The 12,518-nt window shown below is 49.8% G+C and overlaps 1 protein-coding gene across 2 annotated transcripts in view; it reads right to left on the bottom strand.

Annotated features, from left to right (window-relative positions):
• The window catches only part of LOC119390964 (general transcription factor 3C polypeptide 3), a 156,634-nt gene that overhangs the window by 45,221 nt on the left and 98,895 nt on the right, over window positions 1–12,518 (bottom strand). Inside the window, exon 13 of one of the 2 annotated variants that reach the window (XM_037658677.2) lies at window positions 9,444–9,585. In XM_037658677.2, coding sequence (XP_037514605.1) covers window positions 9,444–9,585 — 142 coding nt within the window. The remainder of the gene's footprint in view (window positions 1–9,443; window positions 9,586–12,518) is intronic. The other variant, XM_037658678.2, reaches the window with a different exon arrangement.

The following is a 12,518-nucleotide window of genomic DNA, read 5'->3' as shown; positions in this document are numbered from 1 at the left end:
TTGCTGCAAAGTGCTCAGACACTGAACAAACTTCCTTGGCAATGAAAGCGATTGCGTGAGATGGCAACAACATCGCCTTGTGGCTGCGATCTTGACCACACATGGTACAGCGGTCTTTTCTTTCGGACGCTGTTTGTAGAGATGCACTCCTTATAGATTTCGAAACACCTGCTGCCTTGTTTTTCTCTGAAAGATCACAACACCGCGGTGTGGTGCAGCCTTGGCTCAAATTATGCAGCTTTTGCCCAAATGTAGGAGGACTTAGCAGTCTTCATCTATTGATGAAGTTTAGCGCAATTGGTGCAGCAATTACACCACTGCAAACAGCACAATACCTTATTTACTTGTGTAATGATCGCACTTTTTTCCTCGAAAAATTGACCGAGATCTGGGGTGGTCACGCCAGGTAAAAACTTCCCGCAAAAAAGCAAGCTGCAGGTCAGAATTCTTACGATTGCTACCGTATGCGCAACCGAACAAAGGGCTAAATAAAGCCCACCTTCGCATTAAAGGCACATGTTCACTTCAGTTTGCATTAATTGCTGCACGGATAGCACGGCGCCTACGCGAGCAATTGTGAAAACCGCAAAAAAAAAGAAGGCTGGGTGATAAACCATTATTTCGTCATCTTCACGCCAGTGCCGACACAATACAGTCGAGACAGTGCAGTCTTCGAGAGCATGCACAATAGTCTTTAACAGCACACGTGTGACTTGTATACTGAACCGATGGGACAGCCATGCAAAGCAAGGTACCACTGCACTTTTTGCATTGCCAATAACAATAATAAAAGCGAGGCTCACACCGATGCTGATACCGTACTAGACAGTACAAGTGTTCAGACACTGCCTCTACTGCAAAACCAACAATTCGACATAACTTCAGAGATAATCTCAGCTGTGCAAGCTGAACTTTTCAACCTCGCCTATTAGAATCCACCCACAACCATTCAAGCTATTACCGAAACAGAAGCCAATAAGCAACCCCCCCACCCCCCAAAAAAAGAAGAAGGCACTACAAGCATGAAGACTACACATCGATCATTCCCACACTGGCTGAATCAATGCAGCGCCAAGGTTTCCTTAATCATTGCAGAAAGCTCTATGCTGCTCGACTTGCAAGTACCAGACATGCAGCAATAAAGAAAAGATACTAGATGATTATTGTTAGGGAATAAGGTACACCCGAAGGGTGCTGACTTTTCTTACAGTGCCAATGTAATATGCAGTTTGTTGCTCTTTTATTATGTAAGGAGTTTAACAGAACAAACTATTGTCACGGGGTCGTGACGTGGACGAAGACCGCAGGTGACGTGTCCGAGATGAAAGTCTTCATTTGGCCGAACTTGTGGCCGAGAAACTGAAAGCTACAGCAATACACTGATAGCGATGAACAGAGCGTCGACCGTCGATCAACTGACAAGCGGTGAAGCGTGTCGGCATTTAAACATGTGCCGTTGAATATTCCAGCGTTATCACTGGCTATCGTGCAAATTCTAGAATAAGCTCAAGTGTGCACGTCTTGCGCGCAATCTTAACAAAACGATCTACAATGATCGCGAAGCTTCTCGAACAATGAGGCGCGGTTCGCGCTGAGCGTTGCTGACAGTCTTTGTGGGCGAAAACCGAATAAAGCAAAAGTGATAATAGGAAACGCCCGTGGCAATGCCCCCCTCTGAAAAAGCATCGTCCCGATGCTTAAAACAGAACAGGCCAATGCATGCAACAATAAATAACAAGAATAAAGCAACAAAGTACAATAAACAATAAGCACAAGCAAGAAAGTACAATAATAAAGCAAAATGACAGTCCTCAGATTCGCTAACGCGCGTAATATGGTTTGAGGTGCACGACATGGACGACTTCAGGTCGTGCACAGTGCCGCTGAGAGTTCGTAATGCCGTCAGGGACAACCTCGTAGTCGAGTGCGCCGAGGCGTCGAAGTACCCTGTACGGTCCGAAGTATCGTCGAAGAAGCTTCTCGCTGAGTCCCCGTTGGCGTATTGGCGTCCATACCCATACACGGTCACCGGGTTGGTATTCCACGTGGCATCATCGAAGGTTGTAGCGGCGGCTGTCAGTCGTCTGCTGGTTCTTGATCCGTAGGCGGGCGAGCTGTCGTGCTTCTTCGGCGCGCTGTAAGTAAGCGGCGGCGTCGAGATTTTCTTCGTCGGTGACGTTGGGTAGCATGGCGTCCGAGCGTCGTCGCCGGGCTTCTTCCGTAGACCAACTTGTACGGCGTCGTTTCTTGGACAGCCGTGTTGTAAGCGAAGGTCACGTACGGAAGGATGGCGTCCCATGTCTTGTGTTCGACGTCGACGTACATGGCCAGCATGTCAACGATGGTCTTGTGGAGAGCCTGGAGGACCTCTGGCCGCAATGTCAAGGGTACCACGAGAAGGCAATCGGCTCGAAGCGGTGAGAAGTTCTTCTTTAGGAGAACACCGTTGCGCAAGAAAAACGACGTCAGTCCCCGCGTGAATACCTTCGGAACAACGGTGGTCCTGCCCTCGAGGTAATCCACAAGGCCCTTCACTTCCGGGTCGGCTCGCTGTCGTTTGGCGAAGTCGTCAGCACTTATGGCTCCCAAGAAGCTGTCATCATCCGGGTCGTCGGGCGGTGGTGGGTCGACGGGGGCACGAGACAGGCAGTCGGCGTCGGAGTGTTTCCTTCCGGACTTGTACACGACGGTAATGTCAAACTCCTGAAGTCTTAGGCTCCACCGTGTGAGGAGGCCTGAAGGGTCCTTCAAGTTAGCTAGCCAACACAAGGCGTGATGGTCGCTCACAACTTTGAAGGGCCTGCCGTAGAGGTAGAGGCGAAACTTTGACATAGCCCAGATGATGGCGAGGCACTCCTTTTCTGTTGTGGAATAGTTGGCCTCTGCCTTAGACAGCGACCGGCTAGCATAACTGATAACCCTTTCCAGTCCACTCGTCCGCTGCACAAGGGCGGCACCGAGTCGTACGCTGCTTGCATCGGTGTGAATCTCCGTATCGGCGTATTCGTCGAAATGCGCAAGTATCGGAGGTGTCTGCAGGCGTCGTTTGAGTTCCTGGAATGCTTAGTCTTGCGCTGTTTGCCACCTGAATTCGACGTCGGTCTTCGTGAATTTGTTAGTGGTTGGGCGATGCGTGAAAAGTTTTTGACGAAGCGTCTGTAATAGGCGCACAAGCCAAGAAATCGGCGCACGGCCTTCTTGTCGGTGGGTGGCAGGAAAGCGGCGATGGCAGCTGTCTTCTGCGGGTCTGGGAGAACTCCAGCCTTGCTGATCACGTGACCCAAAAACAAGAGCTCCTGGTACGCGAAGCGGCACTTTTCTGGCTTCAGGGTGAGCCCGGAGTTCTTGATTGCTTGAAGTACGGATTGAAGTCTCGGGAGGTGTTCGTTGAAGTTCGAGGAAAACACAACGACGTTGTCCAAGTAAACAAGGCAAGTCTGCCACTTCAAGCCAGCTAATACAGTATCCATAACTCGTTGGAAAGTCGCAGGTGCCGAGCAAAGACCAAAGGGCATGACCTTGAACTCGAACAGGCCGTCCGGTGTTATGAGGGCAGTCTTTTCTCGGTCTCTCTCGTAGACTTCGATTTGCCAGTAGCCGGTCTTGAGGTCCATCGAAGAAAAGTATTTCGCGTTGTGGAATAGATCTAGGGCATCGTCTATGCGTGGGAGAGGGTACACGTCTTTTTTCATGATTTTGTTCAGGCGACGATAATCGACGCAGAAACGTAGGGTCCCATCCTTCTTCTTCACTAACACCACTGGTGGGCCCACGGACTCTTCGAAGGCTGGATGATGTCGTCGCGTAGCATTTTGTCGACTTGTTTCTTTATGGCCTCACATTCTCGCGTCGAAACTCTGTACGGGCTCTGACGAAGTGGCCTGGTACTTTCTTCTGTTATGATGCGATGTCTTGCGATCGGTGTCTGCCGAAGTCTGGACGACGATGAAAAGCAGTCCTTGTATTGCAGGAGCAGGGTTTTGAGCTGGTCTTGCTTGACCTTTGGAAGGCTCGGGTTGACGTCGTAATCTGGTTCGGGACCTCGACTCATCGAAGCAGGTTCGGCAGCATCGAAGAGGGCATGTAGGCGACCGTCGTACCAATGTTGAGGTGCCTATATTCGTGGCTGAAGTTTGTCAGCCCTACCTTTGCTTTACCGTCATGCAGCTCGGCTATACCTCGTGCGACGCAAATTTGACGGTTCAGGAGTAGGTGCTTACTGCCCTCGATGACGCCTTCAAGGTACGCAGGTTTTTCGGTGCCGACGGAAATAATGACGGTGGAACGCGGCGGAATGGTCACCTGCTCTTCTATCACATTCAATGCATGGTTCCATGGCGTCGCGCGGGGCGGGAACGCTTTATCTGAGGTTAGTGTTCTCGACTCAGACCTCAGGTCGATGACGGTGCCGTGTTCACTTAGGAAGTCCATTCCAAGTATTACATCCCTGGAGCAGTTTTGTAGGATTACAAAGCTCGCAGGATAAGTCCAGTTATTGATGGTGACTCTCGCCGTGCAGACACCAATCGGCGTTATCAGGTGGCCTCCAGCTGTCCGGATTTCGGGTCCACTCCAAGCGGCCTTTACTTTCTTCAGCTTGGTGGCGAATCGCCCACTGACGACGGAATAGTCGGCCCCAGTGTCAACGAGAGCGGTGACGTGGCCGTCGATGAGAACGTCGAGGTCGCTTCTTCGTTGTCTTGCGTTGCGGTTGGGTCGCGGCGTCGGGTCACTGCTGCGTCAGTATGTTCCGCTGCTTCTATGTCGCATCGTCGGGTCTTCTTCGGTCCGCGAGGTTTCGTCGGCAGGGCTTCGTCTGCTTCGCGTCGTGTTCTGCAGGTCTCGTCGCGTTGTCGGCGGCGGCCGCCGCGGAGGATCTTCGGCATTTCGTCGTACAGCAACCGCACCTCCATCGGTTGCTGCCCTTAGTTTCCCGGATACAGGCTAGGCGACTGGCCCCGATTTCGGCCAGTGTACTGCTGGCAGTGCGATGACATGTAGCGGCCCGGCGAAGGCGAGCGGGAAGGTCGTCGTTCTTGCCACTGTGTTCCGGTGAGGTAGTCGTCGATGTCACAAGGCCGTTCGCCTGGCTGCGGGCGCGGCGTGTTGACGGCGAATCCTCGAAGCCCCACCTGTCGGTACTGACAGCGGCAGTACGTGTGGCCGGCCTCCCCGCAGTGGTAGCAGAGCGGGCGGTTGTCAGGGGCGCGCCAAACATCGGTCTTCCTTGGCGTGTATCTCTGGCCGGCTGGCGGGCGGTATGACGTCGGTGCTGGCGGCGGTGGTGCCTGGTGGCGGAACTGCTGTGGCGGTGCGGCGTCTTGACGTGGGCGAGGAGGGGGGGCGTGCGTCGGGCTGCAGCAGCATAGCTCACTGCTTGGAGCTGCGGCGGTGCCGGCTGAGGAACACTTAGTGACTGTTGGATCTCCTCGCGTACAACGTCAGCAATCGACGTCACTTCAGGTGGTGCCAAAGGTGCGAGCTTTCGCAGCTCCTCTCGCATGATGGCTCGGATCGTTTCACGCAGGTCGTCGGAGCAAAGTGGTTGAATGTCTGCGTACGCTGGCGTCGAGCGGCGATTGAATTGTCGGGTGCACATCTCCAGCGTCTTTTCAATCGTCGTCGCTTCGGAGATGAATTCCTGGACAGTACACGGTGGATTCCGCATCAGACCCGCGAACAGCTCCTGCTTTACTCCTCGCATGAGGAAGCGAACTTTCTTGTCTTCCGGCATTTCGGGGTCGGCGTGGCGGAAGAGTCTGGTCATTTCTTCTGTGAAGAGCAGCACGTTTTCGTTTGGGAGCTGGACACGGGTTTCCAGTAGAGCTTCGGCCATCTCCTTGCGGAAGACGCTTGTAAATGTGGCGAGGAACCTGGTGCGAAAAATGCCCCACGTTGTCAGGGTTCGCTCTTGGTTCTCGAACAAGGTCCGCGTGGCGTCTTCCAAGGCGAAGTATACGTGCCGTAGCTTGTCCTCACTGGTCCATTTAATGAAGACGGCGATGCGGTCGTACGCTTCTAGCCAGCTTTCCGGGTCTTCAAATGACGATCCGCGGAACATTGGCGGCTCCCTGCATTGTTGTAGTACGACTGCCGCGGGCGATGGCACAGGGGCTGTCATCGTTGCCGCCATTGTGGTCATGGCCTGTGTCTTCCGGGTCTTATCAGGTAGAAGCCCGTACTCTGGTGCTAGACCTCGTTGTCTGCGGCTGGCTCGCTGGTCGGGGTTGGCGTCGACGTCTTCTTTGCGACTTGGACTGGGTTCACGGCTTGACGGGAGCGTCTGGAACATGAAGGAAAAGCACCTCCACCAGATGTCACGGGGTCGTGACATGGACGAAGACCGCAGGCGACGTGTCCGAGATGAAAGTCTTTATTTGGCCGAACTTGTGGCCGAGAAACTGAAAGCTACAACAATACACTGATAGCGGCGAACAGAGCGTCGACCGTCGATCAACTGACAAGCGGTGAAGCGCGTCGGCATTTAAACATGTGCCGTCGAATATTCCAGCGTTATCGCTGGCTGTCGGGCAAATTCTAGAATAAGCTCGAGTGTGTGCGTCTTGCGCGCAATCTTAACAAAACGATTTACATTGATCGCGAAGCTTCTCGAACAATGAGGTGCGGTTCGCGCTGAGCGTTGCTGACAGTCTTTGTGGCCAAAAACCGAATACCGCAAAAGTGATAAAGAAATGCACGTGGCACTATCATGCTAGGGTCATGCTGCTGAAGTGTGACAGTATAACTTCATTATAACAGACCTTCATAGTGAAGAGGATCTTGGTCTGTTGTAAAGGGAGTATGTAAAACCCAAGTGCTGTTACAACAGACTTTTATGTAAACGCTGAATGGGTCTTTTATAACCAGAGAGAATTACGGGCCACAAACATGGTCTCATTTTTAACGGGGACCAAAAAAAATTCGATTTTTGGAAAATCGCAGTTTCAGTAGCCCATTTTCTATCCGATTCCAAAATATCTTCACTGAAAACTACGTAGAAGTGCTATAAAATTTTTTTTTGCGTCTGCCGACTTGGCGAATAATGTGGAAATAGCAAAAAAAAAAAACGCGTTTTTCAAAATTATAGCTCGACAATGGCGCAACCGGGCGCCACCATTTTGGGCTTGTCGTAAGGAGCATTTCTCCGTGTTCAAGTTCTCCGTTTCAGCTAGCTCTTCCATACAGTAACAAGTGTACAAAAAGCACATTTGAAGTTCAATTCAAGGCCTCCGATTGGCTGCTTCTGCCGTGATGCTCGCTTCGGGATCATTGTCTGCTGCTTGTGCTCCCGAGGTCGTGGCTATCGAAAATTGCACTACTTAGTGACGCGTTCGCACTCGTTCTGTGTTCACGGGTCGACGATAATTTAGAACGCTTTAGTTTGGCAGCCGCAAGCGGAAGCTCAATCATCAGATTACGATAGCGCGCCGCACTCGTCGCGAACATCGCAAACGTATTCGTTGGACCCGCTGTTAGAGCTAGGTTCTTCTTATCAGCACTTCGGAGCTTATGACGAAGACCACTGCGAGACAACTCTTTGTACTCGCAGTCGCGCATGACGTACTTTGAAACATCGGGCACCGCGGCCACGCACATCGCAACGGAGCTTTCTACTCGATGTCATGGCTAGGCCTAACCCCGCACACGGTGCCGATGTACGAGACAAATCCGAACTTTGCGGGCAAGAACATCGCGCTTATGTACATGCGAAAGCGAAGAAGCCGCAATGTCCTTCGTCGCAAGCAACGAATCGTATCGTCCGCTGGCTCCTCAGAACCGCGGATGGGCATTTTGCGCATCGGCAGCGGATCCCCTGGGCAAGCTCGCCGCGCAGCGACCGCTCGGAGAAGCGGTGGCAGCGGCAAGCAATTTCGCGCGTCAGCGACCCAAAACGAAACACCAAGCACGCTGCGCGCCGATTTTTTGTCACTACAGATAGACATGTAGCTGATCGTTGACAGACCGGAGATCGGCGGCCTTCGTTTTTAAATCGGTACGTCAATGTCCGCGGTGCGCTGTTCCCGTCCCGAAAGTATGCCAAGCGATGTTTGAAGTCGGAAGTCATCGAATTTGGTATGTCCATGGTAGAAAAGTTCGCTCCAAAGGAGTCCTGACCACCTTGCTGGCCTGACATTTTAGTCAATTATATATCCGAATGTCCGTTGTACCAGAAACCGTTGTAAACGAAGCTCAATCAATGGAACAAATACGGAGGTCGGCATAACGCTGCAAAGTGGTATGTAATATCTGAATGTCTGTTGTAAACAGATCCGTTGTAACGAGGTTATACTATAGGTGGACAGCAAAAACATGACTCTTACAAGGGAATGTCTCACACTGACTTGATTTTCGAGATGCCATGCAGGCACTGCCGCCTGTGACCTCACTTTCTCCATGTTCTACTCAGCAGCTGTGGTTCTTTTTTCACTCATAAATTACTGCATAACATCTTGGAGGGCTGTGCAGGTTAGTTGAAAAACAAATGCAATCGCTCTTGAATCGCCATAAAAGGTGAAAACGGTCATTTCTTCATTCAAGCAGTACGCACCAGTCAGCAGACGGTGTCAGCAGATGATTTCTTAGAGTAAAACTAAGAACTTTTATGGTTTCTCTTAACTTTCCAGTTTTTCTTTTACACCTCTGAATCTTGCTTTATGTGACAGTTGGTTCCCTCGTGCTCTCACTTCATGTTTTAATGCATGTCTGACACTGCACATACAACGTACAAGTTCAGCTCACACGTATCAGCACTTCATGCGCTTGCAAGTCTGAAATAGCAGACACCATACCATGTCATTCATCGCTTCAAAAGCAATGTCGATAGTTTGACATTCTAGCTAATACCACAAGAATTGAGGCGCTGTTTTGTCCTGTTGGCCTTTTCAGTGCTCAACATTTTGCATACGTTTGACAGAAAGTAGGCAATGCAGTATGTGCAATGCAAGCACATGAATTAGCGTACAGTAGACTCTCGTTAAACGGAACCTGAAGGGACCAGGAAAATGTGTTCCATTTAACAGGAGTTCCGTTTACTGAGAGATGAAAAGGAGTGCAGAATCCAAGTACGAAACCAATTATATTAGATGCAGTTGTTCCGTTTAAGCAGCAGTTCCGTTTAACAGATTTCTGTTTACTGAGAGTCTACTATACTTGATATAACAGAGTGCCTGTTCTGTTCCCAGCAGTAACATATAGTGAGATTTCACACCACATGCTCATGTGTGTGAATGATTCTGAGGTAGCCACCATTGGCGCTCGAAAAGACAAAATCGAGCTTGTTCAACAAAATATTACCGCATGTCTCAAAGCATGATTGTTGCACAAATACACCGACTGCTGCGCTTGACACCCGCATCTCACTGTTCCCCGTAGTATTTCATTCGTGACGACTTCCACTTCTTGCCGTAGTCACCAACTGAGCACTGTGCAACGAGAGAGCTCACCTGTATACTCGTTGGGTGTCTGTACGGGTGGGCAGTGTGCCTCGTGAAGCAGCTTGGCAGTCTCAATGAAGTCCTGCTGCCGTCCCGACTGCCGCAACAGCTGTGCTCGGCGCAGCAGCACACACGCTGCATCCTGCTGCTGCTCCACACAAAAGAGCCACCATTAGTGCAAGGCACACCTGGCTGCCACTACGGACACAATGGGCATTCCACGCAACAAATTGCAATAAGACAGCAAGCGTGGCCGGTAACATATATGCAAAGCACATTCTACCCAACATTTGTGCCACAGTATGTTGTGAAATCATGGAACATTTAATACAGTAGAACCCCGCTGATACGTTTTTGAAGGGACCGTAGGAAATAAACGTAAGAGACGGGAAACGTAAGAGCCGAAAAACAGGAAAAACGGCAAAATATTTAGTGGTACAGAATTTTATTTCAATTCTTACGAGCAGCTCGAAAATTGGCGCGCTCAGCCGCGATCTAGTCGATGGATAGAAACGCGGAGCTTAGGACGGCCTCATCCACAGAAATGTAATCAACGTATGTGATTTTTTTAACACCAATAGCTGTAGGCATGAAAGAACTAAGTACACGCAATCACAACCGGCGCGGCGAGTCCGACCGCGAACCGCACGCACGACCATGCGAGCTCCAACCAGCTCGAACTCCTCCCGTTCTCCGACAAATAACGATGATGATGAGTCTACGCCAACGCGATGGCAGAAGTGAATGCCAATCTCGAAGGCCTTGCTTTCGCAAGCAATTACGTCATACACGCCATGTTTGTGCAGTACAAATCTCAGAGGCTATGCTTTTGCCAATAGTAAATGCCAATGTCGAAGGCCTTGCTTCCGCGAGCAGTTACGTCATAGACGCCATCTTTGCAATTCGAATCTCGAAGGTCATGCTTTTGTTTGCATCAATTGAAAGATTCTGTTGCTTGCCCCTCTCATGCGGCTAATATTACGGTCAAACGAGGCCAAGCTGCGTGAAAATGCACCATGGCCGCTCTCTTTGGTAGTCACTCGGTCGGCTCCGGGCGCACTTCGCGACGTATCATACGGGAACGGTCCAACAGTTATGACGTAACGGCGGGGTTCCCAATACATTGTATCCTATGGGAGCTATGCCGGGACCGGCGGAAAACGACGTAACAGCCGGGAAAACGCAGCAGTGAGGAACGTAACAGCGGGGTTCTACTGTATAAATGACTGCCAAATCTTTTATTATTGAAACCCGAATGCTACTGCAAAAAACAAAACGAAAAACAAATGTTCCTGAGTTCAAAGAAAGAAAAACAGATACAGCTATAGCATGAACTGTTAATCCAGATTATGAATATGGCTGTCAACAAATGGCACTTTCTCTGAACAATAAAGACTTCCCACTCGGCAAGCAAACGGGTCAAAGCCATTGCTGTTGGCTTTGAGTGTGCCGCCATGCTGCCCAACCAAATGCCACTACAATACCTCATTTCACCGCATAATGATCGCACATGCGCAATGATCAAACCCCTGAATTTCGTCATCAAAATTTTATTTTTTAACACCTGAGCATTTCTATGCCCTCAACGAGAAAGCTGTGTCTGTTATGTGAGTCGCTATAAAGAAATAAATGTATAAAACAAAAACAGTAAAGCAACCCTGTTGCAAGGCTTAGGGGCCTCATCTTTTTCTTTCATCTCAGTCAATGGACTAGTTCATCTCCGGAAAAACTGCGCAGCAGCACGAGACACCAAGAAAGAAATGACAAAAACGAGCGCAGACTCACAACTAGTTTATTGAAAACCGTGTCAACCTTAAAAAGCCGCAGCAAAGATGATGTGTCACAGACAACGAAAGAACACGTGAAACCGCGTAGCCAAGAAACAATGCCGGTCAAAGATTTCAAATTGACATTCACTCCCGCCCGTACCAACTTGCCCAACTTTCAACCCTTGCAATGTACCACTAGTATTGACCCTTCCCTTGAGGAGAAGCTCTCTGCACCTAATGTGATTTTAAATGCGCACTACCTCCAGGATTGGCACACCTTTGACCACGCAATGATTTTGTGTGATGACGTCACAATGTGACACCATAAATTTTGCCGATCTGGGACATGATTCCGTCAAGTGATGATGTCATCAAGACGTCATATCTGATCACTTGACATTCTGCATCACTTGTGCTGACACCATTGCCAGCACTCACTTCTCTCGTTCGACGGTGCATCTAAGGCTCTCATCTTAAAACAGAACCATCAATTTCGTATTACTTTGCCGAAGCGTATCTCAGAGGCCACCGAGAAAGGAGTGTGCGTGGTTGAGATCTGCTTCGCCAGGTGCCGCAACGATCCTAGCTACTCACAGCCTTTCAATGAACTCGGTAAATTCTTATTAATTATCCTGAAAGTTAATTGTCCCTCATCTTAAGTAAACTCAGGCTACGACATCATACGGATCTAATACAACTTGAACCAGAACCATTGATTTCTGTTTTTAACAAGACTTTTTATGAATACAGTAGAACCCCGCTGATACGTTTTTGAAGGGACCGTAGGAAATAAACGTAAGAGACGGGAAACGTAAGAGCCGAAAAACAGGAAAAACGGAAATATTTAGTGGTACAGAATTTTATTTCAATTCTTACGAGCAGCTCGAAAATTGGCGCGCTCAGCCGCGATCTAGTCGATGGATAGAAACGCGGAGCTTAGGACGGCCTCATCCACAGAAATGTAATCAACGTATGTGATTTTTTTAACACCAACAGCTGTAGGCATGAAAGAACTAAGCACACGCAATCACGACCGGCGCGGCGAGTCCGACCGCGAACCGCACGCACGACCATACGAGCTCCAACCAGCTCGAACTCCTCCCGTTCTCCGACAAATAACGATGATGATGAGTCTACGCCAACGCGATGGCAGAAGTGAATGCCAATCTCGAAGGCCTTGCTTTCGCAAGCAATTACGTCATACACGCCATGTTTGTGCAATGCAAATCTCAGAGGCTATGCTTTTGCCAATAGTAAATGCCAATCTCGAAGGCCTTACTTTCGCGAGCAGTTACGTCATAGACGCCATCTTTGC

The sequence above is a fragment of the Rhipicephalus sanguineus genome, chromosome 4 (genome assembly GCF_013339695.2).
Source record: "Rhipicephalus sanguineus isolate Rsan-2018 chromosome 4, BIME_Rsan_1.4, whole genome shotgun sequence".
Taxonomy (NCBI): Eukaryota; Metazoa; Arthropoda; class Arachnida; order Ixodida; family Ixodidae; genus Rhipicephalus; species Rhipicephalus sanguineus.
This window is presented reverse-complemented; position numbering and strand designations above follow the sequence as displayed.